This window comes from Nomascus leucogenys, chromosome 23, assembly GCF_006542625.1.
Source record: "Nomascus leucogenys isolate Asia chromosome 23, Asia_NLE_v1, whole genome shotgun sequence".
NCBI lineage: Eukaryota > Metazoa > Chordata > Mammalia > Primates > Hylobatidae > Nomascus > Nomascus leucogenys.
Window position 1 is genome coordinate 25815106 of NC_044403.1, and position 24705 is coordinate 25839810.

At 56.7% G+C, this 24705-nt stretch overlaps 3 protein-coding genes across 8 annotated transcripts in view; all 3 read right to left on the minus strand.

Annotated features, from left to right (window-relative positions):
- Positions 1-41: 41 nt before the first annotated feature.
- On the minus strand, positions 42-11874 carry P3H3 (prolyl 3-hydroxylase 3). Its single transcript, XM_003273753.4, has 15 exons — positions 11315-11874; positions 10254-10406; positions 9709-9910; positions 9496-9627; positions 8915-9051; positions 8355-8444; positions 6624-6676; positions 6459-6526; positions 6219-6343; positions 2866-2967; positions 2377-2527; positions 2103-2220; positions 1863-1938; positions 755-895; positions 42-598 (listed from the first exon to the last, which is right to left on the minus strand). The coding sequence occupies exons 1-15, from the start codon at positions 11810-11812 to the stop codon at positions 428-430; spliced, it is 2217 nt and encodes a 738-aa protein (XP_003273801.3). The 5' UTR covers positions 11813-11874; the 3' UTR covers positions 42-427.
- An 812-nt stretch (positions 11875-12686) lies between these two features.
- On the minus strand, positions 12687-18562 carry GPR162 (G protein-coupled receptor 162). The gene is made up of 5 exons (XM_003273754.4): positions 18212-18562; positions 15347-16644; positions 14438-14627; positions 13758-13915; positions 12687-13455 (listed from the first exon to the last, which is right to left on the minus strand). The coding sequence occupies exons 2-5, from the start codon at positions 16211-16213 to the stop codon at positions 12904-12906; spliced, it is 1767 nt and encodes a 588-aa protein (XP_003273802.1). The 5' UTR covers positions 16214-16644; positions 18212-18562; the 3' UTR covers positions 12687-12903.
- Positions 18563-19283: 721 nt separating this feature from the next.
- The window catches only part of CD4 (CD4 molecule), a 33890-nt gene continuing 28468 nt past the window's right edge, over positions 19284-24705 (minus strand). For 3 of the 6 annotated variants that reach the window (XM_003273751.3, XM_004092149.2, XM_012502284.2), the window contains exons 4-8: positions 23735-24082; positions 22813-23013; positions 21579-21700; positions 21207-21274; positions 19292-20811 (exon numbers count right to left, since the gene is read on the minus strand). In XM_003273751.3, coding sequence (XP_003273799.1) covers positions 20781-20811; positions 21207-21274; positions 21579-21700; positions 22813-23013; positions 23735-23870 — 558 coding nt within the window. In that variant the 5' untranslated portion in view covers positions 23871-24082 and the 3' untranslated portion in view covers positions 19292-20780. Of the gene's footprint in view, positions 20812-21206; positions 21275-21578; positions 21701-22812; positions 23014-23734; positions 24408-24705 lie in introns of all 6 variants that reach the window. The other 3 variants (XM_004092147.2, XM_003273750.3, XM_003273752.3) reach the window with 3 other exon arrangements.

Sequence of the window (24705 nt, forward strand, 5' to 3'; positions counted from 1 at the left end):
AGCCATCACAGAATCTGTGATACACTCGACTGGCCCCTGGCTGAGAGATCTTCACGACCTTTATTGCACAGACTGGGAGAGAGGAGCAGGGTTATACCCCCCAACTCCACCATCCTCTTCATTTAAAGCATCAGCCTCCTCCCCTGCCATTTCCGTTCAGGGAGGCACAGTGTTCCCCATCTGTCCAGGGCTGCAGGTCCGGCAGCTGGGCCCAGTCCTGGCTCCCCAGGCCTGGTGAGCTCCAGGCTAGCCTGTGCATTGTCCTCTGAGTCCAGGCCCTTGTAGGTCCCCAAGATGGTGGGGGTGCAGGGACAGAGAGCTTGCTGTTCTGCTCCTGATGTCACACAGGGGCTTCCTGTGGGTCCTGGCATCATGATGGCCTTCCACAAGTCAAGTGGCCACATCCTCAAGGAGCTGGCTCAGCCACTCACAGCTCCTCCCGAACCCGAGGTGCCTTTCCAGCCTTGTCTTGGACCCTCTGGTGCCTGTGGCTAGGGGGCTCTGGGGAAGGGTCTTTGCTGGGCATTTCTTCTTCTTCCTCTTCCTCTTCCTCCTCCTCCTGTGACTCCTGCAGCAGTTCTTTGGCTTCTATCCACTCCTGGGGTTGGGGAGGAGAGTGTGGCCAGTTCCCTGCACCCACCTTCCCTGGGCCAGCTCAGCCCCTGACCCTCACCTACTGTGAGCCTTCTCAGTGGCTGCTTGCCCACCCTTCACGCAACAGGAGAACCACGTCCCTTCCTACCGCACTACTTACCTGCTCCCTGTGCTCAGGTGCCCACGTGTGCCACAGTGCCAGGGCACATCGCCGTCCCCGAGTCACAGCCCACACCCCATGGGGATTCTCGACACCGGAGCTGAAGGCCACAAGGCGCCCACAGCGAGGACGCACCCGAGCCTGGGGGGATGAGGGCAGGTTCAGCTCCAGGGATTGGCTCTCTCAGAGAACTTGGCCCTCACTCCCTAGAGCAGGATGGGGACAGGGGCACAGAGAGGGTCAGCTCTCTCGCTATCACTTCCTACTCCTTAATTCAGGGACTAGCTTGGGGCAAATGAGAAATCAGCTTCAACTTGCAGAGCAAAAATGCAAGAGGAGTTGGGAACCAAAGGAAAAAGGGGTCTCCACGGAAGGCCTCCTGTTGGTTCCTGACCCCCGGTACCCTGATTTTTCCCACTTAGCCCTTTGAACCCAGGGTTTGAAGCAATCTGGGGCTGTGCACGCAGTACCAGACTCTACATAGAAGGGGATACAGATATTGGAGCCATTTTCACACCCCACACCCAGATGAAAAATCACTGCCCCTCTCCTCCTACCCAATCCTAGCCCCTGGTGTCTGGAAATTTCCCACCTAACATTTATTAATTGCTTATTATTACCAGGCGCTGCCTCATTCTTTTAGGTACGTTACCTAAATTACTTCCTACCATGACCCTTTAAAATACGCACTATTATTATCACCCCAGTCTAGGAAACTAAACCTCAGAAAAGTTAAGAATCCGAGCCCCAGTCGAGGTGGCCCTGGTATCTGAGCACCAGCCACTGTGCTCATCTCGCTGCAAAGAGGAAGGACTACCTCAAGTTCCCCAAATCCCTAGAATAGGGCCATGGAGTCCTGGAGGCACCTGCAAGCGGTGCTTCATTCACCCTTCTTTAGGAGGTGAGACAAATACTGACGGTAGGGTTGATGGGGCCACTTAGAGACCTTGCTACGGAGGAAGCAGCGGGAGGGCTGGGGAGGCGGGGAAGTGAAAGGGTTAAAAGCCCTGGCCATTTCCCTGCATTTGCCTCTGGAGCCTTCTGTTTTGAATCCTGACCCCACAGCTGGGCCCTCTGTCATACCGTCACACCCCCCCACTCCACGCACCGTGACAGTGAGGGCGTTGGGCTCCGTGAAGAACAGGTCCCCACCCTGGAAGTCATCATTGAGGTAGAGGAGTCCGCTGGGGAGGGAAAAAGGCAAGAGGCAGTGAGACCCCAACCCAGGCCCAGGCCGGCGGTGGGATGACCTTTGTCTGCCCACCTGCCTGACCGCTAGAGGGGCTGCCCACCTGCCTGACCGCTAGAGGGGCTGCCCACCTACCTGACCGCTAGAGGGGCTGCCCACCTGTAGTCCCGATAGGTGTAGGCTGGGGGCTCCCGCCAGCACTCTCCCGTGTCGGGGTCCAGGACGCAGTTGTCCGCATGCACTGGGTGACTCAGGTCCATGCGCTGCTCTTGCTCTCCTAGGACAGAAAGGGGCCTGGGGGTACCTCTGTGCCCGTGCCCATCTGCCACCCTGTGGGCTCATGCCGTGCACATCCACCCCGGGGCTCTTGGGGGCAGTGTCCTGGGGGCAGGGCTTGAGGTTGGAGAAGAGCAGTGGGGGGTCCCTGTCATACCTTCTATGGCGCTGCGGCACACCAGGTGGGTGAAGGACAGATGCAGGGGCCGTTCCGGGGAGAAGTAGGCCTGGGTCAAGGTCCGCACCCGCTCACTCACCTCCAGAAGCAGCTTAGCACCCTGACTGCCCACTGTCCCAGCCCGGGCCAGCTGCAGGCAGTGAAAGGCAGGGCAGAAACGGAGGAAGGCAATGGGAGGGTGGTCTCGGCCCTAGCCCCTGCCCAACTCTGCTGCTCTCCACCCGTGGGTTTGGAGTCTGTCAGCATCCAGCTCTGCCCATCAGCCCAAACTGCTCCTTCTATCTCCCCAGGACAACCACCCCGGCCCCAGCTCTCAGAACATCCCTTTTCTCCACGCTGGGTCCTATCAGGTAGTCTCAGTCCCAAGAAAGCTCCTTCACAAAAGCCCAGGCCCCGGGGCCCGGCTTCCTGCACAGCCTCTCCTCCAGGTCTGGGCATCAGACAGGCCCGGGTGCCTCCTGTGCTCACCTGTGCAGCCTTAAGCACTGTCAGCCCCTCGAAGCGTTCATGGGGGGTGTGAGGGGAGCGGCGACCACGATAGCCAGACCTGGCTCCAGCCCCAGCTGCATCCTAAATAGGAAGGAGTTTACCGTGGAGTCACTCCCCCAGCCCCTCACTGTCCGCAGTGCTGCAAGACCCTCCCTCCGGCCCTCCCGCTCTCCCTCCAGAAGAAGCTAGACGCTCCCACAGTTCTGTCGTGGCCCCTCTTCCTGAGCTGCTGCTCTTTCCCGGAGAGTGCCCACCGCCACGGCTGTCCGACTGCCCCTCTCTGGTACAGGCTGGAATCCCGCTTACCAAGGGGACTGTGGACAGAACTCGGGAGAGCTTCCTACAGCAGTAAGGGGGCCTCTGAGAGGGTAGGGACAGCTGGGAAAGTGGGGCAGAGCTGGGAACTAGGCAGGAAGGGCTTGATCATTAATCCCTGATGAGCCAAGAATAGAGGAGTCTCTCTGGAAACGGGACCCTAACAGGAAGTTCCATAGTTAGGCCAGGTCCTGGCAGGAAGCTGACTGGCGGTAGGGAGACAGCAGCAGCGGGCTATCCCTCTCTGACCTCTTCCCACCTGACATTCTCTCGGAGAAACTGTGGACTCCGTGGCTCCCCCACTCCTTGATACTGAGTCACAATTACCCAGCCACCTACGCAACCACTCTCACTACCAGGGGGTTTCCTAATATTTAGATGTCTACACTGGAATCCTTCCCTTTTCTGACACCCATTTTTTGTCTACTTTTTGAATTTAAGCACCACTATCTAGTTACCCCTGCATACAAATCTCACTTCTGAGAGACACCTAGTCACCCAAGCCATCTAACCTGGGGGTTTTTTTGTTTTTCGTTTTTTGTTTTCGAGACGGGGTCTTGCTCTGTTGCCCAGGCTGGAGTGCAGTGGCGCGATCATAGCTCACTGCAAGCTCCACCTCCCAGGCTCCAGAAGTCCTCCTACCTCAGCCTCCCAAGTAGGTGGGAACATATAGGCGCATAGGCCCAGCTAATTTTTTGTATTTTTGTAGAGATGGGGTTTTACCACGTTGCTCAGGCTGGTGTGGAACTCCTGAGCTCAAGCCATCCGCCCGCCTCAGCCTCCCAAAGTGCTGGGATCACAGGTGTGAGCCACCTCGCCAGCCAACAGCGGCACTCGTCAATTACTCCCCTTTTCCGGTCTTTTCTCCCACTGCATTCTACACAATGCCACTAGAGGGCTCTACCACTTCTACAGGTGACCCCAGACCCTGCACTTGGAGGTTCTACAGGAAGGCAAAAGTCAACCCCTCCTAAAATCCTTCAATAGCTGTCTAGCATACACAGATAAAGTCCAAACTCCTTGGGAGGCCACAGAAGACCCTCACTGTCCCTGGGCCTTCGTGTCTGGGCTGTCTCCCTCTTCCCCTATACTGTCTCTTGGTAACATACACCCTGATGATTCTATGTTCTTTTTTAATTAATTAATTAATCAATTTTTTTAAAAAAATTTATTTTTCGAGATGGAGTTTTGATCTTGTTGCCCAGGCTGGAGTGCAATGGTGCGATCTCGGCTCACTGCAACCTCCGCCTCCTGGGTTCAAGCGATTCTCCTGCCTCAGCCTCCCCAGTAGTTGGGATTACTGGCGCCTGCCACCATGCCCACTATTTTTTTTGTATTTTTAGTAGAGACCGGGTTTCACCATGTTGGCCAGGCTGGTCTTGAACTCCTGATCTCAAGTGATCCACCTGCCTTGACTTTCCAAAGTGCTGGGATTACAGGCATGAGCCACCACACCCAGCCAGTGATGATTCTGCGTTCTAAGAGCTTTACCATGTGCTAACTCATTTAATCCTCACAATGACACTATGACAAAAACACTATTATTATCCCCATTTTATAGATGAGCAAACTAGGCTCAGAGATGTTAAAATAAATTGCCCAAGATCACACAGGTAATGGCTATTGGAGCTTGCCCTGCTCTCACCCCTGTGCTTGACTGCAGTTCCCAGAATGCACCTTGCTCTTCTCCCTCTTAGACTGATTCCACCCCCAATCACCTGGCTAACTCATCCTTAAGACTGAGCTCAGGCCGGGCGCGGTGGCTCAGGCTTGTAATCCCAGCACTTTGGGAGGCCGAGGCGGGCAGATCACGAGGTCAGGAGATCGAGACCATGGTGAAACCCCGTCTCTACTAAAAATACAAAAAATTAGCCGGGCGTGGTGGCAGGCGCCTGCAGTCCTAGCTACTCGGAGAGGCTGAGGCAGGAGAATGGCGTGAACCCGGGAGGTGGAGCTTGCAGTGAGCCGAGATTGCACCACTGCACTCTAGCCTGGGTCACAGTGCGAGACTCCGTCTCAAAAAAAAAAAGACTGAGCTCAAACACCACCTCTCCAGCAAGCCTTCTATAACTGTGCATTTCAGCACTTCTATTTGACATACTTTTTTTTTTTTTTTTTTTTTTTTTAGATGGAGTTTCGCTCTTGTTGCCCAGGTTGGAGTGCAATGGCAAGATATCAGCTCACCACAACCTCCACCTCCCGGGTTCAGGCGCTTCTCCTGCCTCAGCCTCCCGAGTAGCTGGGATTACAGGCATGTGCCACCACGCCTGGCTAATTTTTTTATATTTTTAGTAGAGACGGGGTTTCTCCATGTTGGTCAGGCTGGTCTCGAACTCCCGGCCTCAGGTGATCCACCCGCCTCGGCCTCCCAAATTGCTGGGATTACAGGCATGAGCCACCTTACCCGGCCCAAGTACATACTTCTTTTACCAAACTTATCACCTGCTTATATTATGTATTTCCTTGTCTGTTTCCACCTCTACACTTGAGCTCCCAAAGGGCAGAGTCTATAATCATCTTCCTCTCCCTAGAACCTAGCAGTTTCTAGTGTATAGCAGCTGCTCAGTGAGTATGTTACTGAATGAGCACTAACCTAAGATAAGGGTTGAAGCTTCATAAAATGGTAGCCTCAACCTGGTGACTATGAGTCATTCAACCCAAACTAGAAGGAGGGAAAGAAAGGTCTGCGTGTCTGCTGAGCCATCAGCCAAGCCAGTAACTAAACTCTTGGCTAACCATGCAATCCTTACCTGCACACTCATCCATTTTTATGCCTTTATGGTTTTTGTTTTGTTCTTCCTATCAATTTCTAGCAAAATTCATTTGTAAAGAACATCCACCTATGTCAGCTAAATTAAGACGAGACGGAACTTATCTGCAGCTGAGAGGCAGTGGTAAGCACAGTCCCGGTTGGATAATCAGGACAGGCAGAATGAAGGGGGCAGGCCAACAGCAAGGGAACAGGCGATTGTATCCAAGAGTCTTCAACGAGCTGATGAACTTGCAGGTCTTCCTACCTTAGCCAGCTGCAGCAGCACCCCACACTCGGCTGGGGTGAGCAGCCCATCCAACACTGCCCGCTCTGACCCATTCAGCTGCCTGGAATCCTGGGTCAGGGTCACACCCTCCAGGAGAAGGACATCTGCCAGGGAAAAGACAGAGTAGAGGTGGCTGAGCATCCCCTAAGGGCGGGCAGAGCAGTAGCTGGCAGCCCCCAGACCCTCCAGGCTCCTGCCTTCTCCCTCCCAGGAACTCACCCTTCCAGTAGGTCAAGGGGTTTGGCTTCGAGGGCTCATGGTCCCAAGGCCTCTTCTCTTGATCCTCTCTCAGGGGTGAGAGATGTGCTCAGTGGGTGCACAGGACAGTCCAGACCCAGCCTCCCAGCTCGGGCCAAGCCCCTCCCACCACAGGGCATCTCCTACCTGAGCTTTTCTCTAAGTGCCTCAGGGATGAGAGCTGCAGGGGTCCAGGGGTCCTGCCAACAGTCCAGAAAAGCATCATCACCTACGAAGGTCAGCCCCTGGAATCCCTGACATTAGAGCTGAAATATCTCATTAAGGTCCCCCTGTTTCCAGAGAGGAAGACGGAGGTAGGAAAAGCCCGGGACTCAATGTCAGGAGCCCTGGGCAGTGGACCAAACTGTAACAACAAGTACAACTATAACTCATATAGCACTTACTATCTGCTAGGGGCTATTCTAAGAGCTTTATTCATGGAAATGGAATTTATCCTTTAAAGTTCACAACAGTCTCATGAAACAGACAATATTAAAGTGCTCATTTTGTAATTGAGAGCCCTGAGACACAGAGAGGTAAAGTAACATGCTCAAGATCACACAACTAGAAGTGACATAGTTGTTTTTTGTTGTCGTTGTTGTTGTTTTTTGTTTTTTGTTGTTGTTGTTTTTTTGAGACGGAGTCTCACACTGTGAGTGCAATGGTGCGATCTCAGCTCACTGCAACCTCCGCCTCCCGGGTTCAAGCGATTCTCCTCCTCAGCCTCCCAAGTAGCTGGGATTATAGGTGCCTGCCACCATGCCCAGCTAATTTTTTGTATTTTTAGTAGAGACAGGGTTTCACTATGTTGGCCAGGCTGGTCTTGAACTCCTGATCTGGTGATCCACCTGCCTCAGCCTCCCAAAGCAGCGTTAGGTTTTAAACCAGCTTCAGGCCAGGAGCGGTGGCTCACGCCTGTAATCCCGGCACTTTGGGGGGCCGAGGCAGGTGGATCACCTGAAGTCAGGAGTTCAAGACCAGCCTGGCCAACATGGTGAAACCCCATCTCTACTAAAAATACAAAAATTAGTCAGGCAAGGTGGCAGGCACCTGTAATCCCAGGTACTCAGGAGGCTGAGGCAGGAGAATCACTTGAACCTGGGAGGTGGAGGTTGCAGTGAGCCAAGGTCACACCATTGCCCTCCAGCCTGGGTGACAGAGTGAGACTCTGTCTCTAAAAATAAAAATAAAAAAAACTAGCTTCAGAGTTCTCACATTTAGCCAGTGGTTCTCAAGCAGGACACTTCTGCCCCCCCAGGGGTCATTAGGCAAAGTGTGGAAACATTATTGATTGCCATGACTCAGGGGCTGTCAATGTGCTATTGATCTCTACTGGGTAGAGACCAGGGAAGCTGCTGAACACTCTCCAAGGCATAGGACAGGCCCTGCCCTCTGCCCCAACAAAGAATTATCCAAAATGTCAGATCCAAAATATGAGTAGAGCCAGGAAGACTGAGAATGCCTGCTTTATGCCCTAGTCCTAGCCATAGATAACCTCTGCCCCGCAGTTTCCTCTCATAACTACAAGAAGAGAAATAAAAGCAGCAGTAACAGAGCTTTCTGTATTTTGTTATCAAATGATGTGGTTTCAACAGCCCTGTGAAATAGATGTGATTATTCCAACTTACAGGTAAGGAAATTGAGGCAGAGGCAAGTTGAAGTTCAGAGATGTTTGGGGCAGAGGAGGATTGACACTTAGGCCTGCGTGACCCCAAAGCCACGCTAACTACAGGCACACTGTCTCCGTCCCTGTAAAACTGGGATGGCAGACTCTTCTCCAAGCCTCATGGTGGAAAAATGGAAAACTGTTGCAAACCAAAGTGCCATCCCTCCTGGGAGTGCGGAGGGGTGAGATGGGATAGAAGTGGAGTGACTCACAGGATCCTTGAAGCTGGTCCCCAGGTGCTCCATGGCATAGTAGAGCTGCCTCTTCTCCCCCAGGGATCGGAGGATGAAGCGCTGGATGTCCTGAGGGTGAGATGATGAGCAGTGAAGAGGGGTTGGAGGAGGGCAGGGAAGCCCGCGCTCTAGGGCACTGCCTGGGTGCTCCATGCTCCTTGAACCTGGCACCATGCCCCCTGGTTCCTCTGTTCAACGTTCCCCCTCAGCAGCTTCAGAGCATCTGGACTTAAACTGGAAAGGGTGTAAGGGGTGGGAGTGTGTGTGAGTGTGTGGATGTGTGTGTGCATGAGTTCAGGGGCTGGTGGCAGGCAGGAGTGAAGTAAAGGCAAGAGAGCTGGGGCTGAGGGCTGGAATCAGAACTCCAGGCTGCCGTGGGGAGCAGAGAGTGGAGACGGAAGTCGGATGCTGGACTTGGAGTCCTTTGGGTGCTAGAGTGCTTGGGTAAGAGGCCAGCGGGGGGTGGGGGTCCAGGTTACTTCTCAGGTCTATTCGTTTGATTTGGGGCTACCTCCCAGGTAAGTGTGGAGGGGGGTTACCTCTCTGGGTCCGAGGCCAGGTCTTGGCTCTCCCAGCTGGGCCTGGTACTGGTTCAGAGCTCTCTTGGCAGCCTCATCCTCTGGGTAGAAGAGCAGGACGCTCAGGACATTTTCTATAGCCTGGGACAGATTGCCCACTGGAGAGGGAGCGACAAGGTCAGGGGTCGGGGGATGAAGACTTAGAGCACATTGATCCTTGGGGCAGAGGCAGTGCTGGAGAAGGTGGTCTCCAGAGGCCAGCCAGCCAACTCCAAGAGTCCCCTCCCACTGGCAGACAAGTTCAGCTGCCGGTTCTTTCAAACACTGGTGCAAACATACCTTAGCTGGAGAGTTCAAAGAAGAGCAAGAGGGGGGAAAATAAAAGAAGGTGAGAAGCAGCAAGGCAGAAGGAAGCCCATCTCCTGAGCTTGTCACAGGCGCCAAAGGAGGGCAAATTAGAGTCCTTGTGAAGTGATGGTTCCCATGCAGCCCTGACAGTGAAACTACAAATCCAGAGACAGATGGGAGGGATAGAGAGATGGAGCTCAGGATAGCAGCAGAGGCAAATCTTCACTCCCCGTTTCCACCCTTCCCCAACTGACCCTGAGCATGGGCCTCATGTAGCCGCCTCAGCTGGTTGGGAAGGAAGTCTGGGACAGGGAAGCTGCGACCAGGGCGTGTGGCTGTTTCCCCCACACAGCGTTGCCGGCATTGCAGGACCTGAATCCAGTGTCCTGCAGAGGAAACCCATAAGCCATTCAGCTTGTTCATGCCCCTCCCTGGGCACCGACCCCCCACCGACACGGGACCCTTACCTGCAATGGCCTCATAGAGGCCCCCCTGGCTCCCAGCCCCACCCTCCTCCTCTTCAGCCCACTGCTGCTCCTCAGGCCCCTCGCAGTCAGCACGGCAGCTCTCCGTCTGGGCCAGGCTCCCCTGCAGAGCCTCCTCTAGCCTGGGCAGTGCCAGTCCTGCCTCCTGGCGCCCCAGTAGCTCCAGGCCAGTGTCATAGGCTGCCTGTTGGGGAAGGCAGCAGTCAGTCACCTGAGATCCAGGGGTTGCCAAACTGGGAGGTAGGGAGGAGAGGGGTGTTGGTCTCATTTGGGGCAAGGACTCCATGTCCCTCTTCACCGTGGAGAAGAATAAGGGTGGGCCTCAGAGTCATAATGTTGGAACATCAGATTTCAGTGATCATCCAGGAAGGAAATGAAGTCCTAGAGAGGGACTCCCAGCCAGGGTCGCTGAGGATCATTACCCCATCTCTGTATGCTCAAGCAGCACAACGCGCAGTTTAGTGAGGCCTGTGCATCCAGCCAGGAAAAGGCTGGGGGCAAGACAGGGGTGGTGCTGGGGGTCTCACCCAGTGTGGGGGTGTCTCCAGGTCCCGGAAGCTCTGGGGCTGAACTCCCGACATTCGTCTGTACTTAGCCATGTCCTCCCGCATCTGCAGGTGCATGGGGTTTGCTACAAAGAAGGTGTGTGCTGCCGCAGCTGCCAGATCCAGCTTCTTCAACTGAGGAGGCAGAGGGAGGAGGGCATCAGAGCCCTGGGACGGGGGGCAGACCTCTGACCCCTGGCCAGCCTGCCCACCCTACCCCAGACACACACTCTGGGTGCCCAAGAGCCTCATGGAAGACTGGCCAATCAGAACCGCCCACCGCCCAAACTGCAGACCCCCTAGAGGCCAGAACGTTGGGACTCTCAGAAGGCTGGCACCAAAGGAAAGGGGGTCTAAAGATGTCGGAGTTGGGTGGGACATGGGCCTCAGGACTTCAGGACCTCAATTTGGGAGACCAGGTGGAAGTGATGGCTTAAGTGAGGTGGGGAAGTGGGGGAGACCTCAGCAACCAGCAAAACCCGCAGGTCTCTAGGACCCTGAGCTGAGGTGAGTACAACCGGCGCCCCGCTTCCCCAGCCACGTAGGCAACTGCTGCGGTACCGGCGGCTGCGGCGCGTGCTGTCCCCTCCCCGCCCGCAGAGGTCTGGCCTCGGAGGCCCCCAACCTTGCCTCCGTCTGCTCCTTCCTTTCCGAAGCTACCTCCTGCCCCAAGCGAAGGTTCACACTCACCACCACCCCCGACACACACACACCCACGCACACTTCCAGTACGAGAGCCGGTTTCGCCCCCACCGCCTCCGCTTCATTCCTAGGAAGAGGCGGCCCTGTCCCTCCATCTTCGATCTGCTCCCGTCCCGCCTCACCACCTCCCCGCCCCATTCCCACTCTGCTCGCACTCCCCCTCGGCTGCTCCTCTGCGATCTCAACAGGTCCTCGCGGTCGCTTAGCCAGCTCCTACGCAGAGGCCCGCGGACGCTCCCCAGCCCCGGGCAACAGCATTCCGCCTACTCCTGGGCAACGCAAAGTAGGACAGCGTCGTGGTGAGGGCTAGGACCCTCGGAGCTGCCCGGCCCGCTCCCCACCTGGTAATAGGCCCTCTGCAGGTAGTTGTAGGGCTCCCGACGGCGGAAGGCATCCCGGAGCGCGCTCCCCACGCGAAGCCGTGCCGCGCCCCCGGGGCCCAGCCTCCGTGCTGCGCACTGGGTCAGGCAGTCTGCGCGGCGGAGCACAGCACGGAGCAGCTGTCGCTCCCAGGACCCCTGCGTGGGTCCCGGCCCGGAGTCGGGCTCCGGGGCCCCGAGAAGCACGGCGGGCAGCGCGGCGCCCGGATCGGCCGCGCAGCTCGCCCCGCAATCCAGCCGCACCCGGCCCAGCGCCGCCTGGCTCCGCAGCGCCTCCCGCAGCAGCGCCACGGCCGGCGCCCAAGCCCCGGCCGCGTAGGCGCGCAGCCCGTCAGCGTAGAGCAAGTCGGGAGCCTGCGGGGGCGCCCCCGGGGACAGCTGGGTCAGGCCGGGGGGCTCAGGGGACCCCGGGGGAGGCAGCAGCAGCAGTAGCAGCAGCGGCCGGAGGAGCCGGAGCATGGTGTCGGAGCCGCCGGCCGCCGAGGGGAAATGCGGGAGCCGAGAGGGAGGGAGAGGAAAGGGGGGAAGCGGGAGGGAGGGGAAGGAAGGAGAGATGGAGAGGCGGAGGGAGAGGGAGAAATAATGAGGGAGGCCGAGAGAGAGAGAGAGAGAGAGAGAGAGAGAGAGAGATGGGGTGAGACCCGATGGTGGGAGAGGCCCATGTGAAAGATGGAGACAGAAGAGTGCTGAGTGGACAAAGCTGGTCTAGTGTGGAATAAGAGGGAGAAACTGGGAGGAGGAGGGCAAAAGGCGGGAACTGGAGCAGGCCTGGGCATCCATGGAGGAGCAGGGGTGACTTCAGCCCCTGAGGTCTGGAGGTAACTACTGGGGCTGTGTTCCCTCCACAGACGCTTCTGGGTCCAGAAAAAGGAGTGTGGACGCCGACCCCCCCACTCCCCACCACACACACTCATCCACCCCTGCGCTGCTTTGAAGAAAGAGCTTTAAAATGCAGCAAGGAGGAGGTGTCCAGGCCCGGGACACTATGTCAGCCCCAAACCCTTTCCTGCCCATAAAGTGAGCCCCTGGATGGATTTGGGGTTAGAAGGAGAGTTGGACACTGGGGCTGGAGCCACGCTCTAAAACCACCTCAACAAATCTGAACAGAGATCCTTCACACCCCAAACCAGCAAAGACATGTGTATCCTCAAGCCTCGCCCCCAGCAGGATATGTCCCCCCAGCCTTCCCTGTGCGAGGCTGCCTGGTGGAGCATGTGATCATTTCTCCATGTGTCCTTCTGTGCCTCTGTCTGCTGCCCCTGCTCTGTCGTGTCCTCTGTGAGCCATTCCACCCTCCAAGCCCCTTTCCACCGCAGTACATTGGACACTGAGGTTCCCATGGCAACACTTCAGACTTTAATACATATTGCTAGGGGTGATGGAAGGTGAGTAGGGCATCTGGTCACTTGGATGGGAGAGAGCAGGGCCTTCTGAGCCCCAAATCTAGCGCCCGTCTCCCCAGAGTCTGGAGGCAGCTGCCCTACTCTCGGCCAGAATGAGGTGTTACTCACTCAGGCTTCCTCTTCTGAGTTCAGCAGGCCTGCTTGGCCTCACAGGGTCAGCTGGGGAAAGATGGGGTTGCCTGGGCCCCAGGATCCTCCCCAAGCCCTTGCACTTTCTTCACCCCCCGTCAGGGAGCAGCGTCTCCCTGCACTTAGTCCCAAAGGAAGTCCAACGGCTCTGCTCTCTGGGGACCCAAGGGAGAGTCGGCGGGGTGAGAGGCCCAGTGTCCGGGGCCGACGAGGAGAGTGCCCCGGTGAGGCAGTCGGAGAAGGCAGAGGTGTCTCATCGATGAAGGTGGTGATCTCCTCCCGGAAGAAGCCAGGACCCCGTGGGGGTCCCCCACCTGACCCCAGAACCCCACTCTCCAAGAATTGGCGAAGGCTGGTCAGCCCCCCACCTTCAGCCTCCTCCTCGTCCTCCTCATCCTCCAACCTGTGTCTTTGTCCCAGGTACTCAGGAGGACCCCCGAGGGCCCGGCTCTGGGCTGGGAGGACCCGGATGTCATCAGAGGATGACCACTTGTGCAGGAAGGAGCCTGGTTCCCGAGGGGTAGAGAAGATGTTTGTCTCATCATGGGACAGACGCCGGGATAGGGGGACCTGGGAAGAGGAGCGGGTGAGACCTGAAGGTGCTGCAGGGACAGAGGCAGATGCAGGAACCAAGTGGGGACTCCGGAAGATGGTGCCACCTTCTTAACCTTCTTCAAAACGTTTGCTCCGGTGGGCAAACCTGGCCCCACGAGGTCTGAAGGGATGCCTCTCTTGCTATAGCTTTCTTTCACCCAGCTCTATGGTGCCCTGAAAGCCAGGGCTAGGGAAGCGGGGATTGGGGTGCATAACAGACACTGGAGAAAAGTGATTAGGGGCACCAAGGGTAGGAGGTGTATCCCCCAGTTCCATACCTGTAAGTAGTGGACTCTCTCAAGAGGAGGGAAGAGCATGTGCCTTCCAGGCAGCAGCTTCACCTGGGCAGGGTCCCGGCTCCCTGGTCCTGTGGCTCCATTAGCATCAAAGCGAACTTTGCAAACTCGGCCCTCTGCATAGTCGTCACAGCCCCCATCTAGGAGAGAAAATGGGCAGAGTGGTTACAGGTAGGGAATGCCTACCCCGGCCTCCCGCCACTGCCTTTATAAGCTCCCAGAGACCCCTTTAGTTCCCATTAGCGCGTATGTTCCAAGAGGACAGTGAGAGTGGCTAGCATTTGCTGCGTTCAGTGCTAAATCCTGAGTGGAGTGCTTCATACATATAGATGAAGTTATTGAAACAATTACCTGCACTCCCCCAAGAGCCGTCCCTATAGCTGGGGGGCCTCTCTCGGGAAGCTCAGGTTGCCCATAGTGCCAGAGCTGGGCAGTGTGGGCTTCTGGAGGGGAGCCTAGGCCCAGTGAAGGGAGCCCTGAGTGCTGCAGGAAGCAGTGAGTGGACAGCAGGGTGCCTGCTTAGGGAAAGGGGAGCCCAGGGTGGTGCAGGTTCTGTCCAGTAGGGGGCACTCCAGGGCAGCCCATCCTCTGGCTGAGAAGGCGCGGCAGACAAGGGAATAGATAGATGTCCAGGAAAGCCAAAGCCCAGCCCCTCCTCTGACCGTCATCTCCATCCTCCTCAGACATGATGGCCACGCATTGCTCCCACACTGTGCGCACGTCGGCGCGGTAGCGCTCGCAGGACCAGATGAAGGAGGGCAGCAGCAGCGTCTGTGCCATGGAGCACCACAGCACAGCCAGCACCATCCAGGGGGGCGCCGAGTCCGACTTGAGGGAGAAGAAGCTCACCACCTGGGGAAGGGCGGGAGCGGGCTGGGTCAGGGCCAGAGCTGAGGAGCCCACCTGAACCCCATATCCTAGTGCAGCTGGTGGGCAAGACCTCAGAAAGTAATGCCTGATCCCTGTGCTCCAACAGAGGTGAAGCCGGTGGTGGAGATGGAGTGAACAGAGGGAAGGGATTGACTCAGAGGAAGGTCAGGGAGAGTGCTGGAGACAAAGACCTGCGGTCAGGAGGGAGAGGAACAGAGGTGGACCAGGAAGCGTAGAGACAGAGGGGAACCCAGGAACAGTGACTAGATGGGGTGGTGGGGTGAGCCCTGTGGAGTTTCCACCCAAGAGTGCTCAGAGACCATGTGGCATCCAGAGGGAAGGAGGGAATGGAGAGTGGAGCCCAGCGGCTGGATGAGAGGTCTGCGGCGGAACCGTGGAGCTGCAGGATGGATGACGGAGCTGGAGGACGGGTAGTGGAACTGAAGGACGGTGATGGAGCTGAGGAGTGGGAACTGAAGCAGATGCTGGAGCTGGGGTAGACAGGGTGGTGGGAACTAAAAGACAGATGATCAAGATGGGGGCCACAAATGGAGTGGGGGATGGACAGAGGAGAGGGAGATGGATGATGGAACTGGAGGAGAGATGACGGAGCTGCTGTATGGCTGATGAAGTTGGAGGTCAGGTGATGATGCTGGGGCCTGGATATTGGGGAGAACAGGTGGGGAGGACCCCGATCTCACCAAGATGGGCACCCCTGTGAGTGAGTCATAGAGAAAGACGATGGCGCTGACCAAGTTGGTGACCTGCAGGGATGTCTTGGCAGACTCCGAGCCATCCAGCGAGGACCGCCGCTTCCCTCGGGCATCCTCCACCACAATGGCTGGCACCTCAAAAGCTGGCCGGGTACCCAAGCCCCCTGGCCCACCCACTTTGGTCCCCCCACCACCCCCCACTCTCCGGGCCTGCCGAGCCCTCCTGGGCCGGGCCCACAGTGTCTGGTAGAAGGTGATGGCCACACAGACCAGCCCCATGACAATTCCCCCAAGTAGCAAGAGGCTGAAGCAAACGCCAAAGCCGAGGCCGATCTTGGAGACAATGAACTGGCAGCCGCGGGCATAGTAGCGCTCGCCATTGTTGTGCCAGCCAATGGAGGGCAGTGTGGAGAGGATGAAGCTGACCATCCAGATGCCCATGACGGCATGCAGTGCCTGCTTCTTGGCGTTGCTGAGGCGGTAGTTGACGGGCCAGCGCACCATCCACATGCGATGGTAGGAGAGTGAGGCGACCGTGAAGCAGGTGGCCAGGGCCAGGGTGTAGTAGGTGGACACGAAGACCTTGCAGATACTCTCGTTCCAGTCATAGTCGGAGGAAGCCTGACGCCGCAGCTGCACCACAGCAAAGGTGGTGAGGGGCACAGCTGCCATGAGTATGTGTGTGCCCGCTAGGAAGCAGAGCAGCAGCTCCAGTGGCTTGTGCTTCTGCTGCTTGGCCGAGATGCTGAGGATGATCCAGGCATTGGCCAGCAGCGCCAGGAGCCCGCAGGCCAGCCAGGACAATGCATTGGAGCGCAGGGAGGCCTCCTCTGCCCCCGCCCCACCCCGAGCCATCCTATCCTCAGCCCCCCACCCCCTTGAGCTCCGTGGGGGTGGGGGCTAGGTCTCACCCAGGAGCCCCACTCACAAATACGCCCATGATCCCCACAGTCCTTGCCCTGTCGGCAGGCAGGCCGCCCCCAGGCTCACCCCAGTGCTCAGCATTGCATGATCGACCCAGCTGAGGGCAGATGTAGAGGGCAGGGGAGGAGACTGGGGGTCAGCAGAGGCAATCCTCAGCTTTCATACTGGGCGGGGCCTTCCTTAAGCATCCCTGCAATTGACGGGGCAGGCAAGCTGGCTACTTTCCCAACTATGAGGCTGGCTAGGGGGTTCTGGTCCCCATGCTGGGACTTCCAGGTCTCTTTTTTCTCTGGTTCTTGACCAGTCAGGAATCTTCTGGATGTCCCAGGGATTTGGGGGTGGGGCTCAGCCCCCTGGACAGGCTGCAAGGGAAAGATGAGATGTGGGAGGGAGAGGGCAAAGGTAGGGCCTGGGCTGGTCTCCAACCAGGCTCCTGTGCCCCCTTTCTTGAAACTATAGGCATGACTGATGACTAGGGCCCTGAGGGTCATTCAGAACATTCCTTTGCCTTAAATCTGACAGCTAAACACCCCACACAGATGAGAGCCGCACTCTTCCAGACCTCTAGGGAAGAAAGTATTCATTCCCACCTCCCTGTCTCCTTTAGCCCTTTCTCGTCCCGCTGGAACCCCCAGGTTCCTTCTTAGAACATCCCCTGCTCAGCACTAATCCACCCCTATTTTCAAGGCCCTAAATGTCTCTTCAGAACTACTGATGGGAGACACATGACTGGTTTCCTCTTGAGCGTTCACAGTGAACTGGGATACAGCATTACAGCCTTCCTCCCCTACCTGCCGGTCTCCTGGATGTGGGGGTCTTGGTGCTTAGCCCCTACTTCCCCAAACCTGGGTGATCACCCTCCAGCTACCCAGATCTGGGAAAATGGGAGAAAGGAGTCTGGGACCGAAGAGGGTGCTAGGGAACCTGAAGGCGGGGAAACCGCTGACATCAGAAGCATCCAGAAATGGAAAGAGGGGGAACTAGGGAGAAGGAGGAGAGTTTGAGCAGAAGAGAAAGAGGGGGCAAAGTGGTAGTATCTGAAAATAGCAGGAAAAGCTCAAACCCCCTGGAGAGGAGGCTTTGGTGGGAGGAGGGACTGGAGGAGGGAGGGAGGGAGCGAGCAGGGAATAGGAGGCTGAGAAGAAAAGCCAAATGTTCAATAAGGTGCTGACTCCCCTCGGGAGACCTTGACTCTTCCTCCCTGGCCCAGAGCCTCAGTTTCCCTCTCATGGGAGGAAGGATGGTCCCAGTTTTAGTGCGTGATGCTGAGCTTCAGTGAGCCCTGGGAAGGGGGGTAAGGGAATCGGATGAAACCCTGAACAGAGTGGGGCTGTAAGGCAGCACATGATGGCTTTAGGGTAAGTGGGGTAAAAATGGGGCACAGCAGTGAAAGGGTCTGTTTCCCATGGAAGCAGCTCAGACCCTTGCTTTCCCCAAGAGGTCTTGGTCCACCCCCACCCTTGGCTTCCCTCCGGAGCCCAGTACACCCTAGTTGCCATGGCAATGGCCAGCCAGAGGGAGGTGGAAGGACTTGGCCAAGAGCAGCCCCCAGTGTCCTCTCCTACAGCCCTGGACCCCTTCCCACCCACCTCCACCCAGGCCCAGCTGGTGGGCTCAGGACGAAAGAGATAGGGAATCAGAGAGGGAAGGAGGCAGGAAAGATGTGAAGGACAGAGAGAGGGAGGTGAAGGACAGGGAGAGATCAGAGGAAGGTGGGAAGAGGGATCTCGGAGGTTCCCTGGCCAACGGGGTCCCTCGCCCTTTGGGGTGAAGGGGTAAGGTCAGGCGGCTCCTCCCTCCTGTCCCCCTCCAGGTTCTCCAGGGCAGAAACAGCAGGTGGCTGGGGAGGAGGGGCCGGCCTAGGGGAGAGGAGGCAGCTTGGGGGGAAAAGGGAGGCAACACGGGGGGACAGGGCAGGGGTCGTCTTACCTCTGACTGCGCCCAGCACTGCCATGGAGACCGCACTCCCGACGCGGCTCTCTCGGGCTCCCACTGCCTGCCGGCTCCAGCTCGCCCGCCCTCCTCCCTCCTTTCCTCTCTCCCTCCCTCCCTTCCCCCGGGCCTCCCTCCTCCCCCTCAGTCCCGGCCTCCCAGGCTCAGCCAGAGGCTCACTCGGTCTCTGCCCCTGTCACTCTCCAGGACCCTCTCTCCCTGGGTCATCCTGCCAGTGAGCCCAGGCTAGAGGGACTGCAGGACAGCTTTGTGGGGGGTGGGGGGGGCAGGAAACGAGTGTAGGGTGGGGAACTGGACGGTGGTGACTCGGGGAGGAGGGGCAAGGAAGGCGCTGAGAGGGAGGGCGGTGAGGAGGATGGCTGGGAACCAGCTTCATTGGTGAAATGGTTCATGTCCTACCCCCACCCCTTCCCGTTTTTCAACACGAACACAAGCTCCAAGAGGCAGCTGGTGTTGTTGGGGACTGAAGAGCTAGCTGTTCGGGGAGGAGGAAGCGTGTGTCACTGTGTGTATCTGTGTGAGGGCTGGGCCTTGGGTTTGGGAGTGAGGGGGCTTGTGGTGCAAACTGGGGCTGCTTGTGGAGTTGGGGGTGGGTGTGCACAAGCTAAAAGGATGTGGGCGCATGCATGCACACAGACACACACACTCTGCTTCCTCCTCCTGGAACACAAACACACATGTTGGGGATACAATTTGCACACACATGTTACAGTTTCTCATAGTCCTTTTTCTCTGCCACACACATACACCAGGAGAGCTCACACAACCCTGAGTCTCTCCCCCACGATATATCACACACGTGTAATTACAGAGTCTCAGCCTCACACACACACAGGCCCACACAGAGCCCTGTGGGTTGTGGAGGTGGATAGCCAGCCTCCACAGAATTTTTCCCTCTCCAGGGAAACTTCATCTCCTTCCTGGGGCATGCCCAGCAACCTCTCCTCTGGGTCCGACCCCAAAGACCAGAAGATTCCTGGTCCCCAGAGAAGGGGTCTCTCTCTCTCTCTCTCTCTCACACACACACACACACACACACAGAGCATCTTCTTCATAGTAAGTTTATTGTATTTTTCTTTCAGCTCAGGGGAGCAGGGGTGGAGAGTGGGCACAAATGCAAAGTAAGCAAATGGGGAGCCCCAGCAGCAATAGGGTGGTCTTCCTGGAAGAGGCAGCCTTTAAAGACAGGAGGAGAAGGAAATAGGGAAAAGGAGTTGGGACTGAGGGAAGTGGTGAGGAAGGGTAGGAAGAGAGGGGATCCTGAGAGAAGTGGATCAAGAAGACGATTTGTAACCCTGATTTCCCTGTGTCCTGAAAGGTCTGGAGGAGGGTAAGGGAGGGTGTGGGGCAGGCGCAGAGCCTGGCACAATCACCTTTGAGGTCCCTTAGAGGGTTCCCTCTCAGGCTAGCTACCCCCTCTCCCAGCAAAGCTCGCTTCCAGGAGGTTCTGCACAGGGTCAGTGGCTGGTCACTGGGCGTTCTCTCCTACAGTGCCTGTGCTCCCAGCCTGCACTCTGGTTAGAAAAGCCAAAAGCTTTGTCCTCTGGTAACAGATTCTGCCACCAGCGGGGGATGGAGGAGGGATTTTAGACAGGGAGGCCTTCATGCCTGCTCATAAATTCTCTGAGATGGGCCCTTCCCATGGGTGCTGTGCTCCTGTGAACCCAAAAGTACACACTGAGTACCCACCACTAGCCACTGGTGAGAGCCGTGTGGTATTTGTCCCTGCATTCAAGAGGCAGCAGTGGAACTTGGGACAAGGGACCTGGGTTAGTCCCGACTCCAGCACTTGCTAGCTGTATGACCTTTGGTAATCAATCATCTAGCCTCTCTGAGCTCTGGTTCTGGTCTGTAAACTGGAGATGATCATCTTAGTTCTGTCACTGCCAGCCTTGTAGGATTTTTGTAAGTCTCAAATAGACAGAGGATGTGAAACACCCCTTGTGGCCGTGTACATGGGGCTGTGTCCAGAGGGGCTGTTTGTGCAAGGTCAGGATGTGAGTCTGTGGCCCCACCCACATAGGGTGAGAAGCGGGCAGCATGGGGCAGGAGATACTGGCTGCCAGAAACCTCTGGATCTGCATCCATCCTTGACTGGCTTGGCTGTGTGATTTTGTGCAAGTTCCTGCCCTCTTGGTCCCAGGGTCCTGTCTTGTAAAAGAACAGTCCCATGCTCCGTGCTTCCAGACACCCAGCCTCACCCTCCATGCCAGCCAGGGCTGGCCCTGGACACTCCCCTGGGATCCAGATGAGCAGTGGGGAGAGGGTCAGAGAGAAAGAATGAGAGAAGGGCTAGGGCTTGAAGGAAAAAGGAAACGGCGGGGAGAATGGTGTGATTAAGGCTCTGGAAAATAGAGAGCAACACTCAACCAATGAAGCTGGGGCCTAACCCAGGAGAAACAATGGCAAATTGTAGAGGAGGCGAGCAGGAGGCCAGAGGCCTGGGATCTGCTACATTCATCTGGTCCGCAGGCCATGAGCCCAACGGGAAACGCGGGGCAGACACCTGGGGAGGCTGCAAGTGGGATCTCCCTGGCCTCGTGCCTCAAATGGGGCTACATGTCTTCTGAAACCGGCTGCAGGGACAAAGAAGAAGGGGAGCAGGTCTGTCCCCACTGCAACCCCTTTGTGTTCTAGCACCTCCAATGGCCTTTCCAGCGCAGTGCTAGCCTCTGGGCCACAGCTGCAGAACTAGCCCAGAAAGGCCCTGGCCTGCTGCTCCTTCAGCTCCACCCTGCCACTTCTGCCTTCTTCTAGCTCCTGGCCATCTTTTCCCACCCCTCTATTCTCTCCGCCACACCCCTTTAGCCCCCATCTCCTTGCCTCCACCCCTCCCAACTCTCCCTCCTCAACTCCTTCCTCCTCTCCATCCTCCCTTCCTGCCCCCCTTTGCTCCCCTTCCTCCCCCTCCTCTCTCACTCCCTCCCTGTCCCCCTTTCCCCTCTCCCAACCCTTCCTCCCAGATCCTTACTGAGGGCACTGGCAGGTCTTCTTCTCACTGAGGAGTCTTTTGATCTGAGACATCCGCTCTGCTTGGCGCTGTCCAGGGACAAGAAAGGGAGTCACGAGGGTCCCAGGCCTCCAGAAGGGAGGTGCCCCTTGGCGGGGGGAGTGGGGGAAGCTGGGACAGGAGAAGCAGTTACATGGCTCAGGCCATCTATCCTGGAATTAACTCTCTGCTCCTTCCTGTCTCTCCCTCGAGTGGGATCTGGGACAGGGCAGCAAGGGAACTTACGGGTGGGCAGAGGGAGCTGGGCCAAAATCAGGTCCCATATACAGGATCTCCTGGTACAGGACTCAGGGGTTTGAGGGCCTTGTGGGGACCAGGTGTGGGGTCACTCACCCTTCGGTGCCGGCACCTGACACAGAAGAAGATGCCTAGCCCAATGAAAAGCAGGAGGCCGGCGACGCCCCCCAGCACAATCAGGGCCATTGGCTGCACCGGGGTGGGCCATGTGGGCAGAACTGCAAGGGAGAGAAATGTGCTCAATGCACCACCCTCCTCCACGGGCCAGGGGACTGAGGACTGCCCCGCAACCCCTCCTGGCCAGTCTCTGGTTTGATCCTGGGCTTGGGGAAGAGGGGCGGGGTGCCTGGGGGCTCTCAAAGGCCGCCAGTGCTGGGGAATCGGTTTTATGTTTGGGCATATCCATATCCAGGGCACTCTGGAGAGAGGGAAGCAGTGGTCTAGACCCTGGGCTGTGTGTGTGAGTGCATGTGTGAGTGCGTGTGTGTGTGTGCATGTGTGTGAATTGTGTGTGAATATGTGCGTGTATGTGAATGTGTGTGCATGTATGTGAGTGTGCATGTGTGTGTGAATGTGTGAGTGTGTGTGCATGTATGAATGTGTGTGCGTGTGTGACTGTGCATGCATATGTGTGTGCATGTGTGTGTGAATGTGTGTGCATGTGAATGCATGCATGTGTGTGTGGATGTGTGTGAGTGTATAAGAGTGTGTGAGCCTGCATGTATGACAGTGTGTGGGTGGGTGAGAGTATGTGCGTGAATGTGTGTGTGAGAGTGTGTGCATGTGTGAGTGTGTATGAGTGTGTGTGAGTACGTGTGTGAGTGTATGAGTGTGTGAGGTATGTGTGTGAGTGCATGTGTATGAGTACATGGGAGTGTGTGGGTGTGTGTGTGTGGATGTGTGTGTAGTGTGTGTATGAGTGTGTGCAAGTTAGTGTGTGAGTGATGTGTGTGAGAGTGTATGGGAGTGTGTGCGTGTGTGAGAGTGTGTGTGTGAGTGTGTGTGTAAGTGCGTCTGGATTTGGAGAAAAGCCAGGAGCCAGGGAGGGGGGCTCTTGCTCAGGTGGACCCATTCCTAGGCTGTAGACCTGAGGGAGTGGGAACTCGTAGAACTACAATTGGCAGCCTAGAGCCCAGGACCACACCCCACCTCACTTCATCACTTTTATGCCTTCTTTTGGGGCCTCCAAAGCACCCTGGGACCACAGAGGACACCATACCCATAACCCCCCAACTCAGGCATTGGGAGGCCGGGACTCTGGGTGGTCTCTGCCAACCACAGGAAGGTCCCGCAGTGCAGGAGGCAGAGGCCTTGGAACCTGCGTCCTTACCCTTGACGTTGGATTCCAGCAGGACCTGTCCCGAGTCACTCAGCAGACACTGCCACATCCCCGCCTCAGGGTTCAGCACCCACACCGCCTTCTCCCGCTTCGAGACCTTTGCCTCCTTGTTCTCCAGTTTCAAGCTCAGCATCAGCTTAGGGGAGGTGGGTCCCCACACCTCACAGGTCAAATTTTCCCGGAGCTGAGTGGCTGCAGAGGAACGAGAGGCTGAGATTGAAGGCCTGAGATTCAGCAGAACAATTAAAATGATACTGTATATGGGTGGCCTTCTTTTAGACTTTTAGAGCAGGTTTTCATGCAGTCATATGAGGAAAAACAGCGTTTGGGGTCCAGTGGTATTGGATTTGAATCCCAGCTCCACTGCTTAGCAGCTGTGTGTCTCTGGGCAAGTGACTTAACAACCTGCGCCCGGATAGTAGTAAAGGCAGGCATACATGTAAAGTGTTTGGATGGGGCCCGGCACGTGCTGAGCATGAAGTGTTAGCCATTATTATTTGTGGAGTTGTTATGACGATAAGGAGATAAGGAAGCCAGAAACTCAATTTGGAGCTTGACATCATCATCATTACTATCATACAGAGAGCAGATTTCATTATCCTTATTTGACAGGAAGCAGGCCTGAAGTGGGAGGGGGCTTAGCCAGGGTCACAGAGGGTTGGTCACAGGCAGAACTGGAACCCTGGTTCTTAGCCCAAGTGCTTTGGGGATCTTCAGTGAAGCCAGCTCCAGGCTGGCTCATGGATGTCTCAGTTCAAAACCAGCCCCAAATCCAGAGGGCCCTCCCTCACTTCATCCAGGTGACCAGGGCCTAGGCATCGCCTCTTGGGGCCTGGCTTGCCTCAGAGGGAGCCCTGGGCCAGGCCCCTCCACCTCCTTCCCCTGCCCACCCCTCCCTGGCCTGGCCCCTCACCTGTCATCACCACGAGGTTGACTTCCTGACGCAACTTTCCTGTTTTCGCTTCAAGGTCCAGGGTGAGGTTTCCAGAGCCAGCATACTGAGGCAAGGCCTGGGGCAGGGTGAGGTGCAGCGGGAGCTTCTTGTCCATCTGGAGCTTAGGGTCCTGGGTAACCCGTTTTACAGACACTTCCTTGTTCTTCAGGTCAAAGGTGATCCAAGACTTGGAGGAGGAAGCCCTCTCCGCCTGCCAGCACAGCTCGCCACTGCCCGTCAGCTTTTCAACTGTAAAGGCGAGTGGGAAGGAGAACTCCACCTGTTCCCCCTCTTTCTTATAGACTGTGCTGGAAGCCTTCTGGAAAGCTGGAGGTGGGAAGGGAGAGACCCTGGGTGAGGAGATAGGAAGATGAGGGTGCACCAGTGGGGTCTGCATGCGGGGGCAGCAGGGAGATGGAAGGGGACCTGACGAGTTCAGACGCCCACCTTGTCATTTCAGATACTTCAGTTCCTTCCTACCTCTCCAGCCTTCTCTCCCCTCTTCCACCCAGCATTTTCCTACAGCGGACCACCTCCCTCCTCCCGGAAGCCATCACAGAGCAGCCCAGCCACAGGGGATCCTTGCTGTCCTTAGGATTCCTGGACTACAGAAGCCATTTGGCTTCCACTCCTTAGAGGCATATTCATCACCCTTCACAAAATAAGAGCGAACACTTAACTAGGGCTTACTCTGTGCCAGGCACCATTTTCAGTGCCTTATGTGTATCAGTCCTCAACTTAATACAAGGTAGGCACTATAGCAGTTACATCATCCCCATTTCACAGAGGCTGAAACCAAGGTGCAGAGAGGTTTAGTAACTCACCTAAGGTCACATGGTTGTGGCAGAACCAGGATTTCAATCAGGGTACATGCACTAAACTGGTACAGTACCTTATGTCTACCTTAAGTCACATAAGCACCCAGGGGACAGGATCTGGGGTAGGACCTT

Excerpts from the sequence above, each read along its gene's own strand:
- GPR162 (XM_003273754.4), bottom strand. The coding sequence starts at position 16,213 with ATGGCTCGGGGTGGGGCGGGGGCAGAGGAGGCCTCCCTGCGCTCCAAT. Across the intron at positions 13,916-14,437 it reads TGAGGAGGATGGAGATGACG|ATGGGGGCTGTGACGACTAT; the intron begins GTCAGAGGAGGG and ends TTTCTCTCCTAG. Across the intron at positions 13,456-13,757 it reads AGAGAGTCCACTACTTACAG|GTCCCCCTATCCCGGCGTCT; the intron begins GTATGGAACTGG and ends TCCTCTTCCCAG.
- P3H3 (XM_003273753.4), bottom strand. The coding sequence starts at position 11,812 with ATGCTCCGGCTCCTCCGGCCGCTGCTGCTACTGCTGCTGCTGCCTCCC. Across the intron at positions 9,628-9,708 it reads CCTCTATGAGGCCATTGCAG|GACACTGGATTCAGGTCCTG; the intron begins GTAAGGGTCCCG and ends TTTCCTCTGCAG. Across the intron at positions 6,677-8,354 it reads GGACCAGCTTCAAGGATCCT|GACCCCTGGACCCCTGCAGC; the intron begins GTGAGTCACTCC and ends GACTGTTGGCAG.